This window comes from Sparus aurata, chromosome 7 (genome assembly GCF_900880675.1).
Source record: "Sparus aurata chromosome 7, fSpaAur1.1, whole genome shotgun sequence".
In the NCBI taxonomy this organism is placed as follows: Eukaryota; Metazoa; Chordata; class Actinopteri; order Spariformes; family Sparidae; genus Sparus; species Sparus aurata.
In genome coordinates, this window is record NC_044193.1 from 16,528,024 (window position 1) to 16,546,487 (window position 18,464).

At 41.8% G+C, this 18,464-nt stretch overlaps 1 protein-coding gene across 1 annotated transcript in view; it reads left to right on the forward strand.

Annotated features, from left to right (window-relative positions):
* Positions 1-18,464, forward strand: part of LOC115585755 (chemokine-like protein TAFA-2) — a 92,629-nt gene that overhangs the window by 27,331 nt on the left and 46,834 nt on the right. The window contains exon 2 of the mRNA XM_030424375.1: positions 15,946-16,046. Within this exon, the coding sequence (XP_030280235.1) occupies positions 15,947-16,046 (100 nt within the window). The 5' untranslated portion in view covers position 15,946. The remainder of the gene's footprint in view (positions 1-15,945; positions 16,047-18,464) is intronic.

An 18,464-nucleotide genomic window follows, 5' to 3' on the forward strand; every position in this document is an offset into this window, starting at 1 on the left:
CCCAACTTTCTCATTACTTTCATAGTGTAATTCTCTGACACAACAGGCATCTATTTAAAAACAAAAACATTGTACTCTTCCTGAAAACGACCAAATGGCAGCCTGACATAGTTAGCAGTTAGTTGTAGAACATAGTTGAACATTTGGCAGCTAAATACTTAGTTATTTCTCTCAGCAGTTGGTAGAGACCAAAATCTATTTTAAATGTATAGAGAATTAACTTTCAATCAGTCAATTTAATCAATCTGTTTTGTCTGTTGTCTCCAAATGCACAAAAACACAATTTATTTCAGGTTCATGAAAGACCCTCTAGTAATGGATAGGATCCTCACATTAGTCTGACAATAGGCTTTGACATTTTGAGAGTGGATTGGAGCAATTTCAAGAGCTTCTTGTTTTTTTTTTCTTCTCCATGACTGAACAGCCCACTCGCCAGAATAAAATGTTAACATTTGTAAAACCACTTATCTGTTCACATTTGTATATGTCATATCTACCGTATTGACATTTGTACTGTCGATTCGAGTCGTATCATGTTGACATAACATGTTTATGACCTGACTTTCATATCTGGAGGTGGAGGGGACGGTGCTGTAGTTAAGGCCCTGATACACCAGGCTGATGATCTGTCCTTGGACATTGTCTGGGCTGTCAGTGTGCTTCAGTGGCTGTAGTCGGTGCGGTGTGTCCAGCACCGACGGCACTGGACAGCCCTCGTCAGTGACCTTCTAGCCGATTCAGCATGTAGAATTGTCTGCGACTCATTGGTGACAGAATTCACTCGGATTGGCTGTGCAGTTGAAAGTATGGTTGAAACATAGCACAAAAGGATAAAAGTGGAAGAGTGGAGAAGCTTGGTTTCGCCGGTGCCATTTGCACCTCTTTATGAGACATACTCATGATAAGAAGCAGCTGTATTAGCAAGAGTGGTGTCAAATAATCACGCTTGATCATAACGACCATTTATTATAATTTATTATCAGAGAGGTATTTCCTTTCACACAGGTGCAGAATGTAAAAAGTTATTGGCCATCGGCTATAGTCTTTGCGATGTGCTCAAGTGCAGATTTTTGGAGACACAGGAGACGTGAGGTGACAAACAGTCGGCTATTGATGCATCTCTCTGTGTCAGTTTGGTGTGTCAGGGCTTTACAGGCGAAAAGTCTATCAAGTCTATCTAGTTCCAGACAGCGTTTCAACATTTGTATGTGTCAAACCACTGGAGACTGTTGAGGAGCTCTTGGGACAAATTCCAGCTGTGTTTGTGGCAACAATAAAATTATGTTTTAACATGACATCAGAACCTCTCCAGGTGTGTTTGTGTCAAAGGAGGTCTTTTAAGCCAATGCATGATCTTTTCCTAACCCTAACCAAGTGTTTTTTTGGCGTTGAAAACATAGGATTGAACATAAAGAAATTAAATGTCTCAACATTTGCCAACATTTATTCAGGTGGTTAGGTTACAAACTAACAAAGAGACATAATTTCACCCACTAGGAAAGCTAAACTCTCTGTTTGTCCGTCTGTCTGCCTCATATTCTTGCCAGCCCAGCTGCTGATCTGCCTGCCCCAGTGGCTGCAGCTCTCCATTATCATGTCTGGTGGAGAAGTCAATAGCTCATCCTGATCTTTTGGCAATAACTTGTGATGGTAGTTTTGGCGTGTGTGTGTGTGTGTGAGTGTGTGTGTGTGTGTGTGAGTGTGTGTGTGTGTGTGTGTGCGTGCGTATGCATGCGTGTGTGTGTGTGTGTGCCCGAGCTCCACATCTGCCAGACTACCTGGCAGCGTACAGAGGGTCCTGCTGAGTCAAATTCACAATGACATGATGTATTGTGGTTAAATGTTTAGATGCTAACCTGTCTGTTCCCATATGAGCCTTTGCAGAATAGGAGTAATTTGGATGAATATAAAAGCACAACGCTATCTATTTGTGCACACAAACTCACATCTGGTTACCATATCCTAATTGGACGTGCTACTTTTATTTTTTGGTCGCTGCAGAGCCTGATAAATGATACGTGAGACAGTGGTCTTGCATGGCTCTGTGTGGATTTGCATGTGTGTGTGTGTGTGTGCGTGTGTGTGTGCGTGAGTGTGTGTAACTGGAGCCCATCTGTTGTTGTGTATGCTGATATGGCAACTGCATCTGTGGGGAGCTGACTAGCACATTAGGAGAGAACACACACAAACACACACCAAACCTGCACACACCGGACTGCTAACAGTTCATTTGACACTGTAATTACAGCCAGTGATCATGGATCAATTCATCAGAGCTCCTCCTCAGGGCGTCGACTGACCTCCAACACTATCACCAAGAGACGGAGGGAGGAGGAGATGAGCGATGAAGGCTGGAGGGGGAAGAGAAGCCAGGCAGAGGGATGGAGGAAGGAAGGAAAAAATAATGGGCTGGGAGCAAACATGGGAGAAAGTGGATGGAGAGTGGTATAGAGATTGGCAGGCTACATGTTTATGGGCCTGGAGGTGTGTTTGTTGGATTGATTCATTCATGAGTCCGTCCGAGTGTGTGAGTGTATGTGTGTCTCTGCAGCGTGTCGGGACAGTTCACCTTCCGCCACAGTCCCATGTATTGACCTTAGCTGCTGCTTCATTGTTGCATCATTAAGATGAGTTATACACCATTACTGCTCTGCTGCTATCTGCGGCTGCCAGTTGGCAAACACGGCACACGCAATGAGCACACACCAAATCGTTGCAACCTGCATGAAAACAGCATGCATAAGTTATGTGCGCCAGGCTGAGAGGCGAAATAGGAAAGCAACAAGGAGCGATCCGCGAAGGAGAAAAACAGAGGGCGAAGTCTGTGCTCCGTTGTCTTTGTTGCTGTTCATTATCAAGAAATGCGTGCCTGTAAGTCTTCATTATAATCCATCAGTAGAGCCAAATAGATGCATCCACCTATAAACACACACATAACCCCACTAACAAGCACCTAACGTCCTGAGTTACTGATATCATCACTTGGTTATGAAGCTCCACAGCGACAAATAATTTTGCAGATAATTTTGAATTCTATTGCTTCAACAGTGTGAAATTTAAAGAACTATTATGCTTTTTACTCTTCTTGTACATGTAAAAGATCTTCAGAGTTAAAAAAGTCCGCACCCACAAGTTCCTCTCTCCCACAGAAAACGCTGCCCCCTGAAACGCCTCTTCAGTAGTCCCGCCTCTACTGTCACGACTTTGTGACATCACACTACATCATTTTATCAAACATGTGCATAATTTAAGCCTGGCAGCTAGTTTGGCGCATCATCAATAATTTAGCACCGTAGCTCTGTTGTTGTTGGTAGTGTTGGATCAGGCATGTGTGAGCTGACCAATCACAGCAGACTGGGTATTTGGGGGGGGGACCTTAAAGAGAAAGGGGCTACAACAGAGTGTCTCAGACAGAGGAGGAATACAGAGTTGCAACTGTATTATGAGCATTAAAGCATGTAAACCTATTCTTGTAGTAACAATAATAATAATAATAATAATAATAATAATAATAAATTAATGTACCTGAAAATGAGCATCATATGTCTTTGTTAGTTTACATTCGGACAATTCTGCTTTAAGCAGAAGCAGTTTTGTATCGATTTGTTTCCAATGCAATCATTAAATGTAATTTCTGTTGTCATGCCAAGACACCAAACAGAAACAGTGACTTCACGCTAGCAGATAAATATCAACAACTTCTTCTCCGCAGTATTTCCAGCTTGTTATTTGTCCTAAAGCCTCCAGTGTGTTGTTTTTAATGGTATGGCTCCGGTACCGGACGTGCACAGACCAAATGTGCTCTAAATAAACTCCAGTCCTAATTCAGGAAAAATGTATATTCTATGCAGGAATCGGCATCTGTTATCACAAATGTTCCACTGCTGCTAATTTTTTAAGCATTTACATACGGAAACATACACATATTAAGTTGTGTGAATTTTAAAAACAGAGCTAAAAGGTTCTTTCCGTGGTGCTGCATATTTTTAGGGCCTGTTAGCAAAACTATTTTTGAGTAATGGTGCATTTGGCTTTGTGTGAGTGTGTGTCAGCCTCAGTCTGATACACACGGGCCTACTGGGACCACCCAAGCAGATGCTTCATTTACAAAATTATGCATTTAGGGCAGAGAAATAGGTCTGAACCAGGGGAGTTTAGGAGAGTCTACTGAATGTGACCAGAGAGGACTGAAGTCATCAGTGAGATGTCCTGTTGTGATCTCTGCGCTGTACTTTAGAAACTCCTGCCCTGTGTGCTAATCTGTCAGAGAAGCAGAGACAAAGAAAGGAGGAAAAAAAGACAGGAAAGAGAGATGCTGCACCGATGCCCTTTTAGCATCTCTCAGGCTCTTTAAGTATTCATTAAACTGAGGCAGAAGTTTCTGAGGGCAGCTTGGACACTAATCATTCCCTCCTGACTCTCATCTACTCACATCACTGATCATCATCATCTCTCTCTCCCTCCCCTCTGCCCACACATTTCACTCTAAAATAATTTAGAAAAAACACAACACGAGGGAAAGTGGATTGTTGACTCCCCTATTATATTTTTCACCCTGCTGCATTGCTTTCTCTGTCTCCACCAAATTCTTTCCCCTACATAAACCAGCGGAGTTGGCAGTCTGCCACTGACACACATGGATGAATCCGGCTCTGGATGAAGTTTTTCCCGCTCAGATTGAACATGCTTGAGGTTCCCAACTGGCAGCAGCTACTCTTTTAACCCAACATGACAGATTTTTAGGCAAAATGTTGCGTGTGAAGCTGCCGCACTGACTGCTCACCGTGTGCTTTTAAGTGTGTGTGTTTTCCTCAGTGGCAGGTGAGAGGCTGTGTTCCTTATAGGCCACTTAAAAAGTTATCTTCAGTGAATAACATGAGAAGTTTCCCTTAAGCAGCGTTTTTGTGTGTTTAATAATTTTCCTCAAAAATCACACGCCTGTTGTCAGTCACACCTCAGTCAAATAGAAATGCAAACGGGAATATCTTACGTTCTCCATTCCAACATCATTGCTCATTGGTATGTCACTCGACAAGCATGATCACAACATATTCATTACTGATGGAAATACGAAACAACAAAGGCGAAGAAAATATTTTTTTTAGAAAGACTGCCCCAGAATAGGCACAGTAATACTAACATGCCACATGACAACATATCTGAGTAGCTGTTTTTAACTCAAAGTAACAATGTATGGCATGACTAGCTGAGACATGTAGTGACAATGTCTTAAGAGAATTATAACCATTGAGGAAACCGTTTATTAGGTGATTATAGTTCACCTTTTTGACCAATTTAACCCTTTGAACCTGGGGCTCAAACAAGCATAGGACATCGCATGTTGTATCTGCAGTTACTTACAAAATGTGGGTATGATTTCGACTAAAGTTACATCACTAATGTACATCTCAAAGTTCTCCTAATCCTAATCAAGAAGCCAACCAAACCTTACGACAAATGTCAGGTACGCCGAGCACTGGTACACTGCAACCATCATTTGGTTTTGGGAACGGTGACATATGTCGTTTTGGGTGTCTCTGGTAATCAACCTAATCAGTTATATAGGTGCGAGGATGTGTTTGAAAAACACAAATCACAGAGGTGGAGATCATTCATCAATCAAAGATGTGTAGACAGTGACTCACTTTTCTTCCTACGACAAGCAGTTGCATCAATTTTAAATTGCACATCAGTGTGTATGATTGTAATCTGATGCATCATTGTGTTCTTTAGTTCAGTGGTACATTCAGTCTGTTGCTGGTCCAAGTTGTTCAGTTTGGTACAAAACTAGCTGCACAACAATTCACTTTGCTGTTTTTGACTTTTACTGATGAAAAACAGTAGTATGTCTCTCTAGTTTAATGTAGTTACTTGGGATGTTTACTTTCAGTTATAAAAGTTGATGTTTGTTATTTATCCAGATTTCATGAGGGGATTGTGAGTGGTTGCAGTCTTCTATCTTTGAAAAATGATTTGCCTATTTGCTTGCAACTCTTTTGGTCTACTCATCCATGACTTGTGAACAAGATGCGTGAAAAAACTTATTTTACTCCACAGAAGACGTGAGTTGCTGGTGTGCCGCTGCCTTGAACAGTTGTGCTAGCTCTGCTCTATGTTTTAAGGGTTGGTTAAGATTCACCAAAAGTTGGACTACAACACAAAAAAAACAATCAGCAGAGGCAGTGGTAGACCAGCAGTTCACGTGTTCTGCAAAGTAACCTGACTGCTTTTGGCAAAGAAGTCTGGGGGCTTTGGAGAGAGACATAGCAGCTTTAGCTCCCCATCGTAGAGGACGATCTGATGGTGAAGTGAAGCAGTGAAAACAGTCTAAATACTGAATACAAGTATAGCTGTGGACCTCTTTTTTTACATGGCAAACCATTTTTTTGCTGCCACCCTCGTCCACACCAGTAGCTTAGCTTTCTACACTGGAACTAGTGCTGCTTCTCAAAACTGGGGGCGTCCTGACCGCCATCTACTTTCAGTTATGCACTGACCATTGCCTACTTCAACAGACTAAAACATATAATCATAAGTTTTTTATCCACCTGTTTCTTCGGGAGCCTATGGGGGCTGCCATGACAGATAACTACTTCCGCCGGCGGTTTTCTGTTTCCGGTTGCCTTGCAACTGCATGATGGCCGCTAAGCTAGCCCTAAACAACTAGCGTTAGGTCATAAGAGCTAAATTGTTTTTTAAATTAGCTCAGGTACAACATGTGCCGTTGTTGGTTGCCACAACAATTCATGAAAATTGAAGTTTTTTTCAGAAACGTCTCGTGCAGTACATCAACCACTGAGACAAACTTGTCCTGCCCTGCGCCCTACACGCCATGCTGAGGAAGGAGGAACGGAGACTAGCGCGGCTCGCGGCTTTGACACTAAAATAAATATTTGGGTTTATGAATATCTTCCACAGAATAGCTGCTGCATGACTTTCCTAACCCGGCAACGTCCGAGCAGCCGCCTGTCTCGACGGCTTCACTTTCCTTCAGCATTATCCACGCTGTATGTTTAGCTTGATTGACACTCTGGCTGGGCGCTACTGCTGCCTTCAGAAATATAAACTCGCTGTGTTTCTTCAACAGTACTTTCCCTATTTTGTTACTGTGCAGGTAGTTGTATGCTTCTGTGCTTTTGTAACTGCGTAATTCTCCACCGTCAACATCTTCAGAAAATATAAGATAAGCATTAGCCCGACTAATGCCGTGCTAATGCTTCATGTCATCTGCCCACTCCATGAGAACTGACGGGAGAGGCATTGTGAGAACTGTCCTCACGACTTATTAAAACATCTGTACTGTGTATCCACCGCCGATTTTTATCCATTCTGTCGCTTTCTTTGTGTTAAAAGCCGGTTTTTAGAGCAAGCATGACAGCTACGTTCACGTAAACACCGAGGTCAACCAGCTCAACTGGAAGAGCATAACCGAATACCGCTATGAACCATGGGTAAACTCACGAAGTCAGGAATAAGGTGGATAGCCAAAGGATATTCAATTCAAAAAGATATAAAGGAGTGGAAAAAAAACAAATCCTTACATTTTAGGAGCTGGGACCAGAGAATATTTGCTGTTTTTGCTTGATCCAACTGTGATATAAACCTACATGTTGAGTAAGTGATGGGGTAAACATTCATGTCAATAACATTAAAGACATTAATAAGTAATAGAAGAGGAAGAGAGGGAGAGAGAGACAGAAATGGAAGTGGGTGGAGAGGAGAGACACAATCTAAATATACCAGCTGAGGGCAGTGGAGAGGAGAAAAAGTGTCGCTCCACTGAAAACCACAGTGTGATGAAAAATTAAGTTCGGAGGCACAGGAGAGAGGAGAGCACAGACAGAGAAAGAGAGAGGATGTGAGGGGGGGGGGAGAAAGTGCTTTTACTGCCGGTCACTTTCACATGTCTGTCTGGGAGATGGACGGATGAAATCAGACTCCTGTTAAAGTGCGCTGGAAAGCAGAAGCTGCACTCTTCCTGCACCAGATGCACCCTCGTTCAGCCTCTGGTGCCTTCGCAGTCCAGGTAGTTATCCTAAAATGTCTGGGGCTCAGTGGTTCCTTATTGTTTCATGCCCTTTGATGAGACTCTTACGGAGCTGCCTCGCTCTCTAATGGTGCTTGTTCAGCTCCATCGTCAGCTCTTTGGGTACAAAACTCTGCTTAACTTTTATCTGTTTTTCTTACTCTGCCGAACAACCACTACATTTGTCAACAAAGGCTCATAGTGCTGGATGGATTTCCACTCAGCTTGCGCTTAAATAATCCCACAAAAGTCAAAAAGCCTGGATTGAAATTAAATTAAAGAAGCCATTTCTTTTCCCCTGGATTTATTTATCTATTTTTTTCCACCCGTGCTCTCCCATGCATGACGCTATCGTCTCTCCGGGACCGCACAGCGCAGGCCATTTGCATTTCGCTTTAATATATTTCCTAAATTCTCAAGCTTCAAGAGATCCCCCACTTTGCATTTGTTTATTTAGTTCAAAGTGTTTTTTTTTTTTTCCTGCTATTGCCCAAGAACCTCACAGAAAATTGAAGTGTAGTCAAAATGTGATGGATAAATATGAAAGTAATGTGCGGCGTATTCTATAGAGAGAGAGAGGGACTTTGATGTTATTTTTGCAGTGTTAAGCCAGCTCGTAGCTATGGTGTAGCCCGCGCCTGTAGGTGAAGGCTGGCAATTCCTTTTCTTCTTTTACTGTCTGATGCTGTTGGACTTGTGGGTGATAGAAAGGCTCAGACAACATAACTACATTTACCACCTGGATCTGCACTGTCAGCAGACGCTCTGCAGCGGTGTGTTGTCTCTGTGTGTGTGTGTGTGTGCGTGTCTTTGTTTGTGTTTGACCCGAGGATGTTTTAGGGGCAGCCATGTCATGCGTGGACGATGGATTTGTGGTGACATCAGGATCGTAGCTCGCGGTGCAGCGAGCTCTCCAGTTTAGCACAGTGAGCGACTGGCAGACAGGGACGGAGCAGAGGAAAGAGAGAGAGAGAGAGAGAGAGAATGGAGATGGATGGAGCGCAACACCTTTGGGTTGAATCTGGGTTTCGGGATGTGTCGGGCACATGCATGTAGCGGCAGCAGGCAAAAGCTTATTTGAAAGATGGGGATGTCAAGTCTGGATGTGCACTCTGCTGAAGTCATGGGGGACGGTTAACTAGTGAAAGAGGGACGGAGGAGGAGAGGGCTAAAAGCTCCCACTCCTCGTTTTCCCTCCCTGTTCTTTACATTTTCCTCCAACACACACACACACACACGAACAGTTGAGATTCCTGTTAAATTGGAAGCTTAATTTAAAGCTGCAGGCTTTCTTCTGAGGTCACATGGAGTGAATTTATCTACAAAGGCCAAAGTTGGGTTTTCATTAATGGAACACACACTCATGTATACGCACACATACACGCTTCTGGCAGGATCAGGGAGGCCTAATCAAGCCGAAATCTCCCGAGGTTCCCATTAGGTTTGGAGAGTCGCAGTCCTAACTCCGGCTCCAAAACAAACCCTTCCACGACAAGTCATCGCTGTTTTGTGTTCCGTCCGTTCACATTCATCCTCTGCTGTGTGCTGACAGAGCCGTCACACACTTATTGCACCACTGCAGAATTTTAGTACAACCTTTTATGGCTTATTTTATATTTATTCCAGTAATAGTGTCAAGGTTTTGACCTTACAAACATTTTCCCTTAGGAACAAATAGGTTACGTTTCCACTTATCATTTTCTGTTTCACCTTCATTAAAGCAGAAAGCCCCATTGAGATCTCTTTCACAAGAGGGACCTGGCCATGATAGCAAAAATATAAAACATGATAAAAATCCACAATGAAACGGATTTCAGTTTGCTTCAAAACACTGACGAGTTAAGACTGGTGCATCACCATTTTAACAAGATCTAATATGATCTATTAATTGATAAAGAAAGAGTGACACAAAATGTAAGTTTAGGAGAAAAAAACTATTTTTCATTGATGTGAATACCAGTAAAAAATACCAAATTCTGTTCAATTACTCAACACAGCCACAAACTAATGTGTCAGCCAAATACTCGCTGGAGTCATGATACCAACACACGTGTGGTCCAGATCGTTCCTTTATTGTTTTACTGGGATCCTTTCTTTCCTTCCCTCTCCTTCATCCTCATACTGTTATCTTTTGTTCTTCGCTTCTATGCACTCCTCTCCTTACCTTTCATCTTTGCTTTCTATCATCTCCGTGTCCTTTCCGTTCCTCTTTGCTGCCTCTTGACAATATCAGACAATATCTTCCAATTTTCTTTTGATACTGTGACTTTGAATAGCACAGCAAGCTACCGTGATTATCCCGATGACCTTAGCCACGGCGGCACTCCACAGGAGGCACAGATATTCATTTCTCTGTTAAATTCTCAGGATGAATAGGATCCATATCAATGGTTCCCAATTCATAGTCATACAGAAAGTATGTTATCATGTAAGTTATCACTGTGTGAGTGAGGGAATGCACACCGTATTCACAAGGAGAGAGAAACAAACCCAAACCCAGCCAGGGATCACCGTTGGGTGCAAGGCCATACCTTCTGAAGGAATAAACACCCGGAGTCACATTGGATTTTGCTCTGTGTCAGAACTGAACAAGAGGAGAGCTCAGAGTTGACTTACTTACTTTTGGGATAAAAATGTATCTTCACTCCTGTTGATCAACCTGCAGGAGCGATTCGTGGAGGAGACCTCCATTGGGTGGTGGTTTATGTACTGCAATGTTGACCTTAGCTGGAGGGGGTGTATTCTTTACTACACAATCAAAAATTACAGAGTGGAGCGGAAAAGAAGAGAGAAAAGTGGAGTCTCTGGTTAGTGCTGAGTTTAGTGACAGTATACAGATACACACCGCCTCTGCGTGTTGTTGCTTGCTAGCTTACGGCTAGTGTAATGGAAGTAATGTGGTTGTTTGGGGTGAATAAACATTCCTGCGAGTAACATGAATAAGTGACAAATTATCCTGTGGTCAGACTTGCCTCACTGATGGTGAACACCATTAGGCAACCACCGTTATTGACGAAAATCCACCTGACAAGACTCAGGCACACAAGGACGTAGTTATGTTTCAGTTTTAATTGTTCAGTCACATCTCTGATGACTTTGTTTCTCACTCTCTGACTGTTACCTTGAGTAAACTTAACGATTTCTCAGGGTTTGAACATTATTGAAAACATCTGTAGTAAGTATACAATTAAACAGAATATATAACAAAGCTCCAGTCATTTTCAGACATTTAAATGCAGAATTCTCAATTTCTTGATATAAACTTTTCTTTTTTTTTCAAGTTTTTCTGGACAACAAATATTGCTGTGACATATCTTCTGTAAGCAAAAATCCCTTCCCATTAATTGCTGCAGTAACTGATGTAGAGAGTACAGGCATCCAATTTTCCAAATGGCAGATATCTCAGGGAATAGAAAATCCTTGAATATTAATGCATTTCCACTACATTTTTCTCTGCGACCGTGGGGAGATCGACCACAGCGCGTATGCCCGTGAGATGTCCGGCTTTAGCTAAGATGAATACAAACACAAGCGCCCACGTGCACATGCACACAAGTGCAGGCTGGAGATATAGAGGGGAAGCTGATCAGCTGTGTGGAGCGGGGAGGGCATTCCAATGGGACTAATTAAAGGGATGGAACAGACTGCACAACTCATTGGAGACCACCATTCTTTCTCCAACTCTATCTATTTCTCCTCTCGCTCTTCCTTTCTCTTTTGCTCCTCTGTGTTCGGTTAATGAAAGCTACATCATCCAGGGTTAGAGGATCCAGTGTTGCTTTCTTACCATTAGTCATAGCGGCGGATATGATCAGAGGAGACTGGGGAATGTAGTACCAGGAAACATTTTCAATATGGAACAACATGCAGACGTAAACAAGTGTAAACACAAATGTTTACAAGCAGTTAGCATACAGTCAGAAAGTGAACTGACTCTTTAAGTCAGAACATGCAGTCCTTTGTCTTATCAATGTATAAAACCTGCTGTTCTGATTTTGTATACGTGTGTGTGTGTGTGTGTGTGTGTGTGTGTACACATGAGTCACCATTGGCTGCTGCTGAGTTTGATACTGATGGAGAGTCAAGCTGTTTAGATGCTATTGATCAGAACCCCGTGTTCCTGAGCAGTCAGACACACAAGCACACATGCGCGCACACACGCGCGCACACACAGAGCCTCCTCCTCCTCTTTCTCTCTCTCTCTCTCTCTCTCTCTCTTTTTGTGCTCCTTTCTAAATCCATTTCTATATCACACACCCACTCATTCTGCGGCAGACAGACCAAACAACCAGCCAAAATGAAGTGGCACTGCATCATCACAAACACTGCTGTGTGTCTAAATGAGCTGGAGAGGAAGCAGGTAGCGTCCCTGCTTTGTCTCCTAATTATTTACTACAAGCATAGCATAGGTGTGGACAGGCGGAAGAGGGTAAGAGAAGAGAAGTGAGGGAGGCAGACTAAAGGAGGCAAGTAGAGATGAATGGGAGTAAAGACAAAAAGCGACAATATATCGTATATGTGTATGATTCTGTGTGTGTGTGTGTGTGTGTGATGCCCTCTAACCAGAGAAAGCCTTGGCTCAGCCTGTCTGGCTTTGCAGCTTCTCACAGCTCTAGAAATGCCTGGCTGCATAGCCAGATGACTCACATACCCAGCTCAGAACTCAAGCCAGGGCTTAACACAAACACACACGCGCACATACACACATCACAGGCGCGGACGTTTGCACGGTCGCAGATATATGCTCAAATAAACACATCAGCACATACAGACCCAACCAGGTGTGTGTGTATAATCTGATCTTCTCTGAGCTAATCTGCACAGACTCTCACACAAACCTTGGACGTTTGGTTTGTTTTATCATCACACATCTGCTCCGAAGTATTTCAAAAGATCCTTTCATTTTTCTCTTCTACACATTTGCTGGCTTCTAGAAAAGTGAATCAACTTCCATGAAAAGAAAGTAACACAGCACTTAATCCACTGATTCAGTAGATTGTATGCAAAAACATAATTCCCATAGTCTACAGTGTTTGTTGTAATTTTGTCTTTTTCCAGAAAAAATGGGTAATGCTGCACCACTGACTGTGACAAACAGTGGACAGAGCCACCACGACATCACCCATGAAGTAGTTTATCATTTGTCGCCTATTTACTGTTCCTTCCGCTATCTGCTTGCGCTTTCTTCAAAGTCTTCATCGCTATGTGAAACACCATCGACAGCCTCCAAGCTGTCAACCTACATGCTGAAAATGGCAAGTTACTTCAACACTAACCTGTTCTCTAATTGGATGAACATAAACAAGCTAGAAGCTGTTACAGTTTCTTTTGCAGGGATGGAGCTATTTTAAGGCCAGGGCTCACTTCCCCACTTGCAAACTAAAAGTGCCCTCCGACACTGTTTTGCAGGGCACTGACCTTCACCTACATCCGGGGGTTAAGCACCGCCATAGACAATTGTTATTGGTTTGAAGACAAACAAGCCAAAGACTTTTTTCCTCCTTTACCAGGTAGAAGCTACCGTGCTAGCTAAGGCTAACAAGCTAGCTGCGTTCACACATAAAGAGAAGCAGATTTCGCCATGATGCATTATTTGCCCCAAACAGCAGTAAATTTCCTTTTATTATGCAACTCAAATATGAGAAAATAACAGTGCATCACAGTGTGTTTTGGTAGGACAGACAGGTTGACAAGTGAGTGCGATGATAAATCTACTTTTGAATCCCAAAAGTTTCAAAAAACAAACTTGCTATAAAGGCGAAACTATACTACACCATACAGACAAAAAACAATTCTTTGTTCCAGTCTGTATACGTGTTTGGTTCCGCTGTAAAATTGGACAATACAACATGGGGTCTCAAGGAGACTGACCCGCTTTAAGATCCAGTCTCAAGCAGCCATTTGAGGGACTGCCCTGTCAAGAAATATAAAGACAAAAAAATCGACTCGTAAAGACTGTGCAAATGAAAGTATTATTCATAGTTTACAGAATTGTGTTTGGGGCCAATTCCTGTTTTAATTAATGGCAACATGGTGCGTTCAAGGTATAATGGGCTGTTCAGATTCTCTGCATGTTGTATCTTAGTCTCATATGTTTGCTTCTGCTCGGCCTGCCTCCTGCAGTTATTTATTCACTCACTGAGAAACGTTTGTGTACAATCCTGCTTACAAAACCCAAGTTCCCCTGGTGGAGAAACGAGAAAAGAGTTTGTTTGCCTGCTGTGGAAGTTTCTGTGCTGTGCAGTGTTCAAAAATATTAAGTGCTATCATGCATTCCTGTAAACCCCTGTTAGCAGTAGGACAGAAGACACACAACAAGGGCTTTTACGTATGTGTTTTCATTGTTTACATCCTGACGGGAATAATAACTTAGAAAACTATGTTATTGATTAATAAAAGAAACACACCTTGGTTATCTTATGTTAGTCTGGTTTTATTAGTTTTGTTTGTTAGAAAGTTTTCATTAAATATTTTATTAGAGGGTTTATTGTCTTGTTTGTGAGTCTGTGTTTGCGAGTTCTCAACAGACATTTTGTCAGACTGGAGTTGGCTGTTAAAGCTTTAGTTTGCATTACAATAGTCTTCACTGAGCACCAACAGCTGCCATCTATTTGCACCCATCCAAATTTACAAACACGTACACAGTATTTAATCTGTATTAACAGAACTTGTCTCATTAGTGCTTTTAATGCTGTTTTTCCTGTTGGCTGCCAAGATGCAGAATTAAACTGTATTTACTGATCTATAAGTAAAGATAAACGTCTGTATTTCATTGATGTGTTCTTCTCTCCCTGTCCTTCTGTGTCACTCCCCATATTTCCTTCTGTTTGAAAGTATCTGCAGTAAACAATAATATTCCCTGCGCAAATATTGTTTTCTTTGGCAAGTCAATGCAGTACTGTAGGACGTGTGTGAGTTTGAATGTTGGTTGTTTGGACATGTTTACAGTTACCTTGTTGTTGAGTTTATGCATGTGTGCCTTCACAAGACTCCAACGCCATGCTAGCGGCTCTGTGAGGCTTTGTTAGCTAGACATGCTCATGCTGACAAAGCTAACATGCCGAGGTATTTACACATTTGCTAATTAGCACTTGACACTAAGTACAACTCGGGCTAATGGAGATGATGTTGTGGAAGGTCATTTCATATCCTGACAATTATTGTATAAAACATATAATACACAGAAAGGCACATTTTTAATACAACAGACAACATTTTGAATTATATACTTAACAAATAAAGAGGTGCTAAGTCGTGTTTGTTTCTATTTTTGTTTAAAACCTTTGTGAATATGGGTAAAGAAAAGACACAGACTTATTCAGTGATTGAATGTAACCGAGTACTGTCCTTAAGTACGTTTTTGAGTCACTTCCACTTTACTGTAATTGAGTATTTCCAATTTCTGCTACATTATACTTCCACTACATTTTACATACAAGTATTTTTCACTCCACTACATTTATTTGCAGATTGCGTACTGAATCTGAGTAAAAAATCTGAGTCAATCTGAGTTTCTTTTTATCCGGCAGTCGGATGAAAAGAAACAAAAGTCAGTACTTGGTCAACGCGTAGTATACAGTATATACAGTAAATAAATATAAATATGTTCATCAATTACATTCCAGAGGAAAAGCTGACATCTCATCAAAGTCATTAAAATTTATTTATCTTATTGAGACCATAAATGTTTTTATAACATGTAATGGCAATCCATCTAATAGTTGATATTTCAATGTAGACCAAAGTGCCATCCTACTCATGTCAAGACTATAAAGACAGTAAAGAGGATTTATGAATCTGCATTGACATGAAACCAACATTTGGGAAAATGTAATACAACGTACAGTATATTCTCTCTCTTTTGTCTATGTGTATGTATTCCCTAACGGAATATGTGTGTTTTTGTTTCTCTCCGGCAGAATGCGGGAACGGGGCCCTTGCATTTGTGGAGTAGGTGTGTGGAGTTTGCTACTGTCCCTCTGTCTGGCCTCCCTCACACATGCACACAGGAGCCACACAGGTAGGTCGATGTATGTGTTTATGTCCTTTCATGTGTGTGTCTGTGTGTGTGTATAGTACATAATCCTGTCACTTGGTTGGTGTCTGTGTGCTGCATTAATGGTATTGGATCTTTTGTGGATTACCACTGCAGGCAGCCTCTGCAGCCAATTTTGTTTTTACGCGTTGTAAAGTTGGAGTGAATAGGCTGTGTGCCTCCCGAGGGAATGCAGCGGTCGGATTCACAATGAAATACAAGACCACAGAGGCTCTTTGCTGAGAAGAACATACAAAAAAAGTTCTTTATTAAAAGGAAGACGAACACGAGTAATCCAGCAGGTCTTCTCAGTTCAGGGGCTTTCACGTCTCTGCAGTCACATCAGAGTGGGGCGACTCTCCAAAATGCCTGTAGGTTACAGCGCAGACAGCAAGCAGTGAGCCTTGTGGATTAGAAATCCCTGGATGCGTGGTACCCCTCCCCTGTGAGCCAAGTGGCTGAGTCACTAGCATGATTGAGCCCTGAGGCCTCTCACTTCTTTTCAGTTCATTTCTCATGTGAAGGTTAGGTATCTTCGTCTGTGTGGTACACAATGATCAGCTGTCTGTGACACGGAAAATTACCTCCCTCTAGGAAAAAAAGGCTTTAATAGAGAGCACATTGTACCTGCTACTGTACCTGTGTGTGAATGAGAGCTTTTTATGTGCCTGAGGTCATGCTGATCACTTACAGTCTGTGGGTGGACATATGAGTATGAACACCTCTCTGAATCTTGGTGAGGCTTTCAGTGCTGAGATTTTGTTGAAAAGGCGTCAGAGAAATGGTTACACTCTGCTCAGAAAAACAACAAGAGCTACCCGATCAGTTACCAGGGGAGAGTGCAATATTCCTAAACGCAAGACTTCATTTGGTAAATCATCTTTTTTTGTTGCCACAAATCAATGGAACACACTTCCAACAGAGCTGATTACATGATTTTAAAACATTTTCATGTAACACAAAACGTTGGATGCTGTCAAAGCAAAATTGTAGACATATGTGTGTGTGTGTGTGTGTGTGTGTTTAATGGGGGGGCATATTTATTTGAAAAAGTTGGCGGGAGGGGGGTAAATTGTTTCAAATTGTTTTAATGATGTGGGAATGTATGTATTCATAACTTTTTAATTGAAATTTTGCACAACTGTGAATTTAGTAGCTGTTTTTAATTTATCGTATGTTTCATCTATCTGTCCAGGGACTATGGGTGGAAAATAGCAACTTGCTAAAACCTGGTGCAATGCATCTGTCCTTGTTGTACACAGGGTTAATGTTTTATTGTGCACTGTCCCTATTCAAATAAAAATGAATAATAATAATAATAATGATAATAAGAATAAGAATAAGAATAAGAATAAGAAGAGAAGCGAAAGCCAAAGATCGTTTTTTTTTAGCTTTAGTAGTTTCCTCCATGTTTACCATACAACAAACTTAGAATAAATTCTGCCCTCATGAAACTTAAACTCAGTGTCCACTTCCTATACGATTGTAATAATAATAATAATAATAATAGAAAAATAATGTGAACAAAATTAAATATTTTGTCCATCAATATTATGTACCTGTGGGTAAATATAAACAATCTAAGCTGATGACAACAAAAAATGCAGATCCAGAGGTTGCAATGTGACACTCTGCAAGTTTGAAAGTCTCTGTTGGTGCTACAGACATGATCAGTAAGACAGCAAAATGTATCTGAAAACTGCTCCTCCAGACATTTGCAGCAAAAGGAAGACCAAACCAGGAACAAGGCGACTAATGTGTTAAAAAAAAAACGCCCGAAATGAGCAAGTGACAATGGCAAAATCACCTCAGGATAAAACCGGGAAGTGATGATGGTGGGTTTGGTCTTCGGTTTGACTGCATATGAAAGGCTTGAATATGTTACACTCTGCCGTTGGCTCTCATGTCAGGATGAAGTGGCATGCAGCAGCTGCCCTTCATCTGAACTGGTTGTCTTTGTTTGTCGTTGTCGTTACTGCGTGTCTGTCATCACTGATGCTAAAGATATTTATACCGCGGTCCGTGTATTGCATGTCCAAACATCTGCCTCACAGCGATGTTCCATTAGTGGAGGGCTGGAAGAGAAAATGGTGGATGAATTTGAGCTTTTTTTCCTTAACCCTAAAAAACTGCAGCACATTTGACGGATCAACAGCGGTCCTTTGGCCTTCTGTGTACTAATTAAAACACTCTCACGTCATCTTAATACTTCTTGAAAACTACAAGGTTTTTTGGGTTTATTCGGGTGTTTGGTATGTGTGTGTCCTTGCTGGAATACCTGGAGTACCTATAACCATGGCGTGCGTGTGTGTGTGTGTGTGTCTGTGTGTGTGCTGTCTCTGTTTGTGTGTCAGATTGATGCTGGCTGCAAGCCCTTCCTGATGAGGCAAGGGCAAACATTTT